The 11,625-nt window shown below is 43.5% G+C and overlaps 1 protein-coding gene across 3 annotated transcripts in view; it reads right to left on the reverse strand.

Annotated features, from left to right (window-relative positions):
• Window positions 1–11,158, reverse strand: part of VSTM2A (V-set and transmembrane domain containing 2A) — a 28,206-nt gene extending 17,048 nt beyond the window's left edge. Inside the window, exons 1-4 of one of the 3 annotated variants that reach the window (XM_044245682.1) lie at window positions 10,760–11,150; window positions 8,777–8,943; window positions 7,532–7,582; window positions 4,139–4,475 (exon numbers count right to left, since the gene is read on the reverse strand). In XM_044245682.1, coding sequence (XP_044101617.1) covers window positions 4,139–4,475; window positions 7,532–7,582; window positions 8,777–8,943; window positions 10,760–10,838 — 634 coding nt within the window. In that variant the 5' untranslated portion in view covers window positions 10,839–11,150. Of the gene's footprint in view, window positions 1–4,138; window positions 4,476–7,531; window positions 7,583–8,776; window positions 8,944–10,759 lie in introns of all 3 variants that reach the window. The other 2 variants (XM_044245683.1, XM_044245684.1) reach the window with 2 other exon arrangements.
• Between the last annotated feature and the right edge of the window lie 467 nt (window positions 11,159–11,625).

The following is an 11,625-nucleotide window of genomic DNA, read 5'->3' on the forward strand; positions in this document are numbered from 1 at the left end:
CCTGGTTTCCAAGAGGTCACAGCAGATGCTGCCCGCCTTGGAAAGGCTAAGTGCGGACTTGGCATTGCGTTACTTGCACAACATTACTTCATACCCCACCGTCAAAGCGGCCAGGGAGCGGCCCAGGGTGCGGGGACAGAGGGGGACAGTGTCACACCCAATGGGTGCAGCCATCCCTGCCTGCCCCAGCGCCTGTATAGAGGGCATGTGCGGAGCTGTCTTGGGGGACCGTAGTGAACCCTGGCCTGGCTCTCCGGAGAGAAATCAGAATTGGAAACGTGAGTGGAGGGACTTCGTGGGGGAAGTTAGCAGTGGAAATCTTCAAAAGTGGATGATTGGAGCAGGGAGTTGAGAATGCAACAGGACTCCATTTAAGAGAGGCTTGGGCGGGGAGGCAGTCCACAGAGAGATCGAGCTCTAACAGCCCATCAAGGGGACGCAGGAGGACGGGCGCTCCCAGCAACCGCGCAGACCAGACGCGAGGGAAGGCGGTGCTGGGAGTGGGAGTGGGCGGTGGCGCCCCCTGCCGGACTGGGGGTGCGGCTGGGGGAAGCACGTGGGCGCGGGACGCAGTCTGGTTTGCAGGTTTTCCAGGGTTTGGGGAGGAGTCAGCGGCAGGGAAACAGGAACACCGGGAAGACGGGAGGGGGTGCTTATAGAGGGCACCTCCGGCTTCTGAAAGGAGGATGAGACAGGAAGACACGAGGAGAGGATGCTCTAGTATGGGGAGGGGAGAGGCTCAAGTACATGTGCGTGTTCCCTGTGAAGGAGGAACGGAACCGCTCCCGCTAGGATCACGGCGTCCTCCTCCTCCGAACATCTACAGGACTTTTCTTCTCCTGTTAGTTACGCGTGCACGAAACTAGAGAGCGTTCAAAAGCACTGGAGATGAGAAATCAAGGGGTGCAAAAGCCAAGTTTTGTTTATCATTTTTCCTCATTGTTTTGGTTTTAACTGTGGAGTATCAAATGAATTTAAAAAGAGATGTTACAGAAGTTAACAGTTTAAAGCAGGAAGGTACAGTCACATGCTCACTAACTTTTGCAAAAATACTGGAAAATATATGGGACTAGCTATATTAAATGATAATTAAATCTTTTCTTTATCTCGTGGTATATAGATGGAAATATTCTTTTCCCATCTCTTTTTTTTTTTTTTTTTTTTGGTGTAAATTTCTGCTTTAGGAAAACCGGTTAATTATATGACCATTTGGACGTCATATATATATATATATATATATATATATATATATATATATATATATATATATATACCGAATTACTTTCAGCTAATACTTTTCCTGCATAGAGACAGAAATTCTTGGAGAGAAAAATACTGTGAATTAAGAATTGAGCAATTCAGCCTAAAGAATTTAATGGACTAAGTCTAAGACTATGACAAAGATAAAAGGCCAGATAAACCAGCCTTTTGTAACACATGTACCAGGAATGAAGCATTCCTCCTTGCAGCAAGTGAAAACAGACAGAAGGCTACTACCAGGGGCGCCTGGATGGCTCAGTGGGTTAAGCCTCTGCCTTCAGCTCAGGTCATGATCCTGGGGTCCTGGGATTTAGCCCCGCATGGGGCTTTCTGCTCAGTGGGGAGCCTGCTTACCTCTGCCTACTTTTGATCTCTGTCTGTTAAACAAATAAATATCTTAAAAAAAAAAAAAAAGACTACTACCACTCTTGGCCTATAAAAGTAAGATTTTAATTTTTATGTCTTCATCATGTCTTGCCTTTACTAGAATATGAGAAAAAAAAAAGATGCACGACCAATGGAATTTACAAATATTTTGTTTGTTCACAAATAAAAATAGACACTCTTGGAAGAGCGGAAGTATGTCTCCCATTTTTGTGTCATTGTGCCTGGCATAGAAGCTCTCAAAAGGATGGAGAGTGACTAAATGAAGCATGAGTATTAAAACCAGCTTTATTTGGGTATAGCCTGAAATATCATAAAGCAAAATTATAAACCAGGATGCAGGTATTACAGTGAATCTATCCTATACATATCCACCCCAGAGACTGTATTTTATACAATAATTGTGCAAGCACAGAAACTTACACATGGATAGGATGGGTGGCTGAGGAGCCTCAGCTTCTAAACTAAAAGTCAAAAAGCATTACTAAATGTATTGAAAATATCTTTCAGTATTCATTGGTAGAAAAAAATAGAGGTTAAAGATTTTGATTTATTTCATATTGATCTTTGCTGTAAGCAGATAGCTTTGGATGCATATACATTTTCATGAAGTCAGCACCCCTTCTTCCATCTTGCTCTAGAGAAACCAACAGGGAAGGCTTATGGCATATTGGAAGAAAAGCAGTGATTTCTATTTGAAGATTGCTAGAGGATATCAAGAGCTGTACCATTTAGCTCCCATCACAACACCAAGAAAAATATGTTAAAATAGCTATTTTTAGCATACATTATTTCATCCAAAAGTAAATAATGTAGAAATAGGACATTTCATTCCATGCTTAGAACCCTTTACTGGAATGGGCAATCCACTTGATTTTATTCAATGAAACAGATTTTTGATATCTGGTTTGGATATTCTTGGTATGTTAATAATTTAACTTTCATGATTAGGAGTTCTCACCAAGAAGATCCTAAACTGTCTGCTGAAGCTAATTTGTAATTTTGCATATAGCATCTGGCTTCTTTTTCTTTGTTGTTTTTGCATGAGGAAGAGGGGGACAATGTCTCCAAAAACACTGAATCTTTATCAAACATGACTACAAAAATTCTAATCATTAGGTGCATATATAAATATAGTTCTGTGTGCTGTATATGTCTATGTAGACATACATGCATATAGTATCTATGTACATATACATTCTAGCTATGGTTTTGTTTTTTAGCTTGAAAAACAAAAATGATGATAAAGAGGAAAATGAAACAAAGCCACACAAATTGAACCTTAGGGAGGCTAAGAGACTAAGCTACTTATTTATCAGATTGGCAGAAACTGCCATGACCAAGGGATGCTGGGATGCCTGCTCACCTACATTTAAAGGCATGCAAACTCCCAGGGACCCTTAGTCAAGCTGTCTCCAAATCATATCCATTAGCACGTGATGCATGAGTAGGAAACCTAGGTTGGCACATATTATTTCAAAAGTGCTGTTCACAAACAAATATTTTATATATATTATATATGTATTTGAGATCATCCTAATGAAATGACCAGGTTTTTGTATTTAATGACTAAAGTGACATTGAACATTAGCAATGTAATTTTCTGTTACCAACAGTAGTATCAATAATTCTTCAATGATAAATTGTAAGGGGAAAAACTGAAAGAATGATAAATTAAATATTTTTATGCTCCCTTCATCCTGTAATATTACGTCAAGTGTTTGAACAAAATACAGAACAGTCACAGGGTCGGGCAGGGTACTGCTCATTCCAAGAAGACTTTATCCCACATCAAGGTTAGACCTTCAATGAGTTTCCATTGGCTGAGTGATTGCATAAATTAATGCCATTCAGAACAGCTTTAACTTGCACAGCTGACTTTGGAAATGTGTGACTAAGCTTCTAAATTGGCATCGAAGGCACATTTACGGGAGCTGCCTTATCTCCGCACCACTTACTGCCTTTCATCCCTCCTCACTTCCTCCCATTATCATCATCACTTTCATCAGAGGCAGCTGAAGTTTCCCCTTCAAAATCAAAAGCCCTTGGAGAACAATCTTGCCTTAAAGCCATGGGCTGCTGAAAATGTGTTGTCTCTTTCATTTACATTTTGATTAAGTGAAAGTCTCTTAATTTGGGCCATTATCAATACATAAATCTGTAGAGAAAATGAACCAGTATTTATAATGCAACCAACATTACATGATTTACTGACCTTATAATGAGTAAATACAGAAGGGAAAAAAAAAAAGAAAGTCCAGCTCTCAGGTCCCCTGGACATGAAGCACTGTCAGCGACTAACAGGGCAACTCACATCCTCTGTGAAGGCAAGCCTTAAGCTTCCCGTGTCTCATCCCCTCGTTATTTCAACTGAACTAGGTCTCCAATTTTTAAAACCATCGCACATAATACATTTGTCTACTCTACTTGACCAATCTTCCTGTGGGAAGGCTTGTGAGTGGTAAAATGAAAGGCTCAAAATGGGTTTCCATACCTGATTGTGGACTTTGTTTGGGGATTTTGGCTACCGCTTGAGGGCTGGAGGTGGAGTGCATTCGCTGGTTGGCCGAGCTGTGGATGCTGCTGGGAATGGCCGCGGAGACGTTCTTGCGAGGCTTCATGTCTTGCAGCCACATGGGCGAGGCTTCGAAGGCCTGCATCCTCCTGGCGTGGCTGTTGGCATTGACTTTCAGGTAGGCCTGGGCTTTGTGTTCCTGTAGCTCTCCATAATTGGCATCTGTCACCCTGCATTCATATAAACCTTCATCCTTTTTCCTCACTTTGGAAATCTGAAGCTTGTGAGAGATGTCATTGCCTTGGACTTTCACTGTCTGAAAAATTGCAGGTGGGGAAAAAAAATAAAGCGCTACATCAAATGATTTTGTTCCCATACTTGCTCCCGAGCTTGCTAATGTTGGAAAATTAAAGGGTCTTAACAGCCTCAAAGCCACAGTCAGAGAGCTATTTATTTTCTCAACAGTCAAATCCGAAAGTCATATTTATCCCATTGCACTAACAACCGGCTTCACAAAATCATGGAATAATTAGTTCAATCCAGTCAGCGCCAGATTCTATTGGCCACGTGGTCCCCGTTTCCCAGGTTCCAGAGGCGGTCCTGCCATTTTCCAACCACGAGATTGACCTCTGCCTGGAGAGCTCCGTCACATGAAGCACAAACAGAATATGGTAAATGATTTCATTTATAAAGCCTCTTTCCTTCACTGCAGGCAACAACGAATTCTGAGAGATCACACAATTATTTGGTTGGTCACAACAGAGTTCAAGAATGTGTTTTGATCCCCACACGGGATGCCTTACTAAAGGTACTGACAAAATAACTTTGAATATTAAATATTCTACTCAAATGTTGGTACAGTCTTACCAACAATCATGGGGTGGCATGGCTTAAGGTACAGAATAAGATCACCTGGAGTCTTATGGTCAGAGTATGCACCCTCTGCCATGGCAGGGTCTTTATGCCACTGGACCTGGAGGTGCCATCAATCAGACACTGGTCTGATTTTCGAAATTAAAGTTGGCTCTCTTTTCTTTTAATAATTTTGATGCCAGATTAATAGTAAAATTATATATAAATATTAAAAGATTATATATGTTTGTATTATGTGTAATATACATATACACATATATATCCATAAGCATCTTTACCAGAACAGTTAAATTTGACATACATCATATATTATCCATGATTGACAGGATGATGGATTTCAAAAGACTCTTAGGATTCAAGGATGTGCATGATTTTGAAAGACAGAGAAATGAAGTGAAGAAGACATACACTTTCAAATGACCATAAGTAATTAAGAAAACTTGGGAATTGGTCATCTGTTTTTTACATACAGAGTTGTATATACAAATATTTATCAATATTTGAACCATAACCATAGCCTATATTTATTTGTATGTGAAATTACATATTAATATACCCATACTCTGAAAATAATGGGGATTAATAGTTTCAAATATAGTCTCAGTTGAGTTTCCTAATAAAGTCTGAGATAGTTGGAGTAGTTGTATGATCATTATTTTACAGTAGAGTAAACTGAGGCTTGGGGATTTGGGTCCTGGATTCTCAGCATTAATTGTACATTAGAACCATCTAGGGAGCTGTTAGAAAATGGTTTCATTTAGGAGTGTCTAGGTGGCTCAGTCAGATAAGCTCCGACTCTTGATTTCAGCTCAGGTCATGATCTCGTGTGTCATGAAATCGAGTTCTACACTGGGCTCTGCAATGGGCCATTAGGGCCTGCTTAATATTCTCTCTCCCTCTGCCCCTCTCCCTCCCTCTCTCTCCCCCTCTCTAAACTACTACTACTAATAAAAGAAAATGACCTCATTTGGATTAATGTGGAAACATTAAGTTTGCCTCTTAAGGAGGCAAAGCTCATATCAATATTTGATCAAAGCATTCCTGAGAATTCTAAGTCAACAACTGTTGGTTTAAGACACATGACCAAGGTCACCCTATTAAACTTCTTTCTGTCTCCATCTGTAACTAGAACTTTTGCTGATTCACTAGACTTTATGATCTTTTATAAAGAGAATACTGTTAGTAGCTATGTACATGATCACGTTATCTTAACCGTATGGCTTCCTAGTTCAGGATGTATGAGGCTTCCTTATTGGTCTTTGGAGGATACAGTCATGGCTAAAGGGTGAAGCATGAGTAGTAAGTAGAAAACCTCACCCCTATATATCTATAAAAACAAAATATTTAAGATCAGTATTGTCAATAATTGATTTTAACAGTAAAGCCTTTCTAGCACTGTATGAAAACAATAATTTCTGTAATATCATAATAATTGAATTGAAATATTCTAAAAAGTCAGTGAGTTTATAAATATAAATTGTAGTTTTTGTTTTATGTCTTACTTTTGTTTGATATTTATACATTTATATCAGAATTTGGTTCTGTTAATACAATATATATTCATACTTTTAGTTGTTATGTAACTCTAATCATATACCACTTTTTCACTGTTGTAACAGCTCCAGAATAAATTTTCGTTTTTAATGAAGGTCATTAGATTTTTAGATTCCTAAAATGAATAAATAATAGGAATATATATTTATACATATATTTATAGCATAGGTACTAAGCAGATGTATATTCTGAATTAATATAACTATTTCATTCCTAATGAAAACTTGCTTACTATTTATGAATTAGTTAACCAGTTCTATCAATATAAAGGGATTCTAGGAGGTTTCACTGGTGGTATAGTAAAAAAATACAATTTTCTTTTTATTTCTAATTTCACATAGAATTATTAAAAGTCAAAATACATCTCTATATTTTCAATAGCCAACCTCCTCCAATTATGTTTTATATTTATATTGACTTACGGTTTTATATTTATATGATTTTTGAGCATTGTCAGTAGGAATGAATCACATATGAATCACATTGAAAATTCAGTTGTTTTCAATACAATTTCAACGTAATTTTTTCCCGCCTAAAAAGATTTTCATAAGTTAGTGTTTTACTTCTTAAAGGATAATTATTCTTATGGCTTTGAATGAATATTAATATTGCAGTCTTATACTCCTACAGTTATGTGAGTGCTAAGAAGAGTAAGAAAAAAATGTCACACTCTTGGCTGGCAAATAATTCTCTAGTAATTGTTTAAATATTTACAATATTGAAATAATTTTATTGTATCGACTCTGAATCTGCTTCAATTTTTGTGTGCCCAGTGAAGTAAGAAAGAGAAAACTGGACCTTGTCCTGCGTTTGTGAAATTGCCTTTTCCCGGGACAGTAAGTTAAAAAGCTCTTAAAAACCTCAAATTCCCCAATTTTCAGCTTGGGCCTGCCTGGCAGCTGACAAAGGCGCGCGTCCCCTGTCGCCTGTCGCTGTGATACTCACACTGATCTTGGTCCCATCGTTGTCCGGGTCTCGGTCGGGCACCAGCTCCACCTGCGGGAGAAGGAGACGATGCTCAGACTCGGGACCCCGACGGTCCCCATCCTGATCCGGAACGCAGCCGCACCGAGCCAGCTCGGTGAGGGTCGGTGAGGCTCGGTGAGGCTCGGTGAGGCTCGGCGGGACCCAGTCCGGGGCAGTAGGGTGTCTCGGTCGGGGTGATTTAGGAAGGAGACCGACCAGGACGCACGCAGCCCCGGCCCGCGGGTCCACAGGTCCCCGGCTGAGGCCCGCGCAGCGCGGGGCGGCAGGACCGCGTGGGGGCGCTGCCGAGTCGCGCGCGCTGGGATCCGGATCCCCGACACGCCGGGCCCGGGAGAGCTGGACGGACTCCCGGAGGGGCGCGGGCGCGAGTGGAAGTTTGCGCCGACAGGAGTCTGCGTCTTTGCCCGGCCGGCCTCCCCTCCCTGGGGTCTCTCCAGATTTCCTTGTTTCGCTTGGACAAGTCCGCAGGGCCTTTTGCCGAACTGTCCGATCTCGGCTCCGACCCGCTCCCTCCTCCTCTCCCCGCTGCTTCTCTTTCCCAGCCCCTACTCCTTTTCTCCACGCCTCCCCTTCCCCTTTCTCCCCTCCCCTCCGCCCTCCCTTTCTAGTGTGTTCAAGAGTAGCCCCCGGTACCCTTCTTAGCTCACTCTCCATTGCCTCTACCTTCGCACCTCTCCGCCTCTCTCCGCCGCCCCTCCTCTCCCTCTCCCCCACTTTCTTCCCCACTTTCCCTCCCTCCAACGCCCATCTCCCCTTACCCCTCCTTTTCCCTCTTCTCTCTTCCCTACCCCCAATCTCTTTTCTCCCAACCTCAGTGGTGAGAAGAACTGACGTGTGTGTGTGTGTGTGTGTGTGCGATGGAGACACAGAAAAATCCCTCCCGACCCCGTCCTGGAAGGAGGACAGAGGGTGTCTTGGGATGTAACAACACAGTAGTCCCCTACTGACAGCTGGACAACAGCTTGTACTAAAAGGAGGAGGTTATTCCCAGTTTTAATCGGGAAACACTCCACACCCTGACTTTCTCCATGGTTTTAACGTAATGTCACCAGGACACATTCCGGCTCACTCCCTGGCATCAGTCAGGGCTAAGAGAGCCAGGCGGGTCCCCAGGGACGTCCACTACCCCTGGGTGCACCTAGAAGACTAAGGGAGTGAGTGGGACAGACGCACGGGGCGTTGCGGACGACGCGACTCCGCTACCTGCGCACCAGCCACCTCGGCCCCGGGCTCCAGGTCCTCCGGCCCCCGCAGGAACCACCACTGGATCTCCAGATACACCGAGGCAGAGCCACTTTGGAAAGCGCAAGACATCTCCACATTCTGCCCCTCGGTCGCAGTCACGTTCCGCGGAAACTCGGTAAATTTTGCTGCAAAACAGAAATGCATTCTTTTGGAATACCACACCACTCTTGTCAGCGTCTCCTTCTTTGAGAGCTCGCTATTTTTCTTGGACAAAAAAAAAAAAAAAAGGCGACAAAACCCCTCTGTGACTTCTCGGACTTTGCCTGGTTCCCCAACCCCCTTTCCTTTGCCTCATTCCTGTTCATTTTTGGTATCATGCTTAAATAACTTTATTGTTGATGAAGTCCAGAATAATGGAAAGGTTAACAAGCTTGCCAAATAACTCATCTCTGTTAGCCAAGATGCCCATGGTTAGATCCATATACCTTTTGTCAGATTGCAGCATTACCCAAAACTTACAGAGGGACTCAATGAGCTACATCTTTGGTAAATCCGCCAAGCTGATATATAGGGAGAGCTTCTTGCTCTAAGTTTCTAGACAATCTATGACTAACTCATTGTTTCAAGTCATAGAGAATGGATCAGGATTACCTGTCAAAATGCACATGCATGATCTATCAAAACAATCATTAGCCATTGTGATTTTAAGGCCACAGCAGTGAAACAATTTGCACACTTTCTAAGCTGTGAACAGTTCTTTCTTTCTAGATTAACCTTCATATGTGTTCTCGTCAAGCTGTATGGTAAATTGGCATACATCATGGCATACGAGGATCACACACCTGGTTTTAGTTCAGAGTAAAGACTGTATTGAAGTCACCAGAGATTTTTTTGTTTTCTTCAGTCTTTTCACTATCAGTCTTGACACTGCCTGTCTGCAAATTCAGAGTTAAGGTGAAACTCACAAAAATGAAATGTTCCCTTACTCTCAAAGGCATTTCTTTAACATGGAATGCTCTGGGTGGTTGTTCTTCTCTTGTCCAAGGGATACTTTGTGAAGAGCTGATGTTTCCCTAAAAGTAATCTTGGAAAGATTTGTGGCTGATGGAAGTGCACAGTTACAACGCACACTCGTGGACAGGAGGACTGAGGGTCTGCAGGACTGATTCAGGGTGGATGCACTTTAACCCCACTTTTTAAAGAGAGGCATTATCAGTGTGTCTTTTCAAAATTTTAGGAAATATCAAAATGATCTCAACTGGCGTAGAACTGTATTTGTACTTAAAGGAAGTAGCAGATGTTAAAGAAGGCATTCTGATGTGAAAAAGACTTTTCTGTTTAAGCTGGAAGGAGGACTATGGCATTTCGGCTTGCAGAAGTGATGCAGTCTTTTGGCAGTAGAGATGTGATCTGTTCATGGTGCTGAAACGATCACTGCAGCCTGCGAAGTCCCGAACAACTGGATTCAGCAGGCTGCCACCGCCGCTGCTGCTGCTTGGAATGCAAGTCGTGCCTTTTTATGGGTCCTCAGAGGAGTCTGTCCTTTGATAAACACACACATGCAAACGAAGTCGCAAGGACCCAGAAAAAGGAAACTAAACCAATTCTGCCTACACTGAGGAGGACTGGCGATGGAGAGCCCCCGTCCCCAGCTCTGTTTGCCATGATTATGTATGCATGAGTGGTTACCCAGTGTATGCACACATACAGAAGGCACATACACACACACACACACACACACCCCTGTGTTTGCGCTTACCCAGGAACCCACTTCATTGTCAGGAACCAAGTAGATTTGCTCTCAAATCTAGCTTGCCTACTATTTAATAAACTTTAAGGAAAAACGCCAAACAGAACACTATTCCCCTGTTACTTGCTAGGACTCTCACTACATCTGCTTGGCCGTTCTTTGAATATACAGAACGCACACACACACACACACACACGCACACACACAGACACTGCAAGCAGATGAATATTTGCCAAGGAGCACAGACTTACCTTGAGAAGACAGCCCTTGTTGTACATATAAAACGGAAAAGAAAACAAATCCAACATATGCCAAAAAGATCCCCATCATTCCAAAAAGGGGAGGGGGGTCACATCAGTAAAGCCAACAGCCAAAAAGCCCCAAAAGAAAGGAATGCAAACGTCTCAGAGGCTCCGTCTCAGAGCCCTGCGCGCGACACTGCAAACATCCTGCTGCTCGCTCCGCGAGGACTGGCTCTGGGGAGAGGGGAGTGCAATTCGCGAAGGTTAAAACCAGCTGGCTCGGATTCGGAGAGGCTTCGAGTCCACACTCGGGCTTGCAACGCGGGGAAGTGGCTCCGCGGCTTCGCTGCCTGCTCAGCTACCTGGCAGCTCGTCCAACGTCAGCCCGCTGCTCCGGCTTGCGTGATCACTGCCCTCCCTAAACGCCGAGCCAGCTCGGGAAGTGGGGAGTGGGCAAGAGGGGCGGGCTGGAGGACTTCACCGGGCTCGCCGCGCCGCAACTTTTCCCTCTAATGGCTGCGATGATGCCTTTAACTCTCTGCGCGCCGGACGGCTCCCCACCTGCCAGGAACTCGAGCCGGGCGGCCCGCCGCAGGCTCCGGGCTTGGCGACTCCGTCTACGTTTTCCTTCTGGAGAGCAGGAGCATTTATTTTTTTCCAATTTGCCTTTTTTCCCCATCGATTGAATCTTCCTTGCCTCGGCAGACGGGATCGCTCGGTGCTTAAGAGGACAATACAGTTGTAGGGTTGCGCTGTAGGGTGGCAGGGGGCTGGGAGCTGCAGATTTGGGGAGGAAGTTGGGGCATTGTTGAAGAGGAGGGGAGGAATGGGATGGGGTGAAGGAGACTGCTTTGGGGCGATGAAAACAGTCATTT

This window comes from Neovison vison, chromosome 4 (assembly GCF_020171115.1).
Source record: "Neovison vison isolate M4711 chromosome 4, ASM_NN_V1, whole genome shotgun sequence".
NCBI classification, from domain to species: domain Eukaryota; kingdom Metazoa; phylum Chordata; class Mammalia; order Carnivora; family Mustelidae; genus Neogale; species Neogale vison.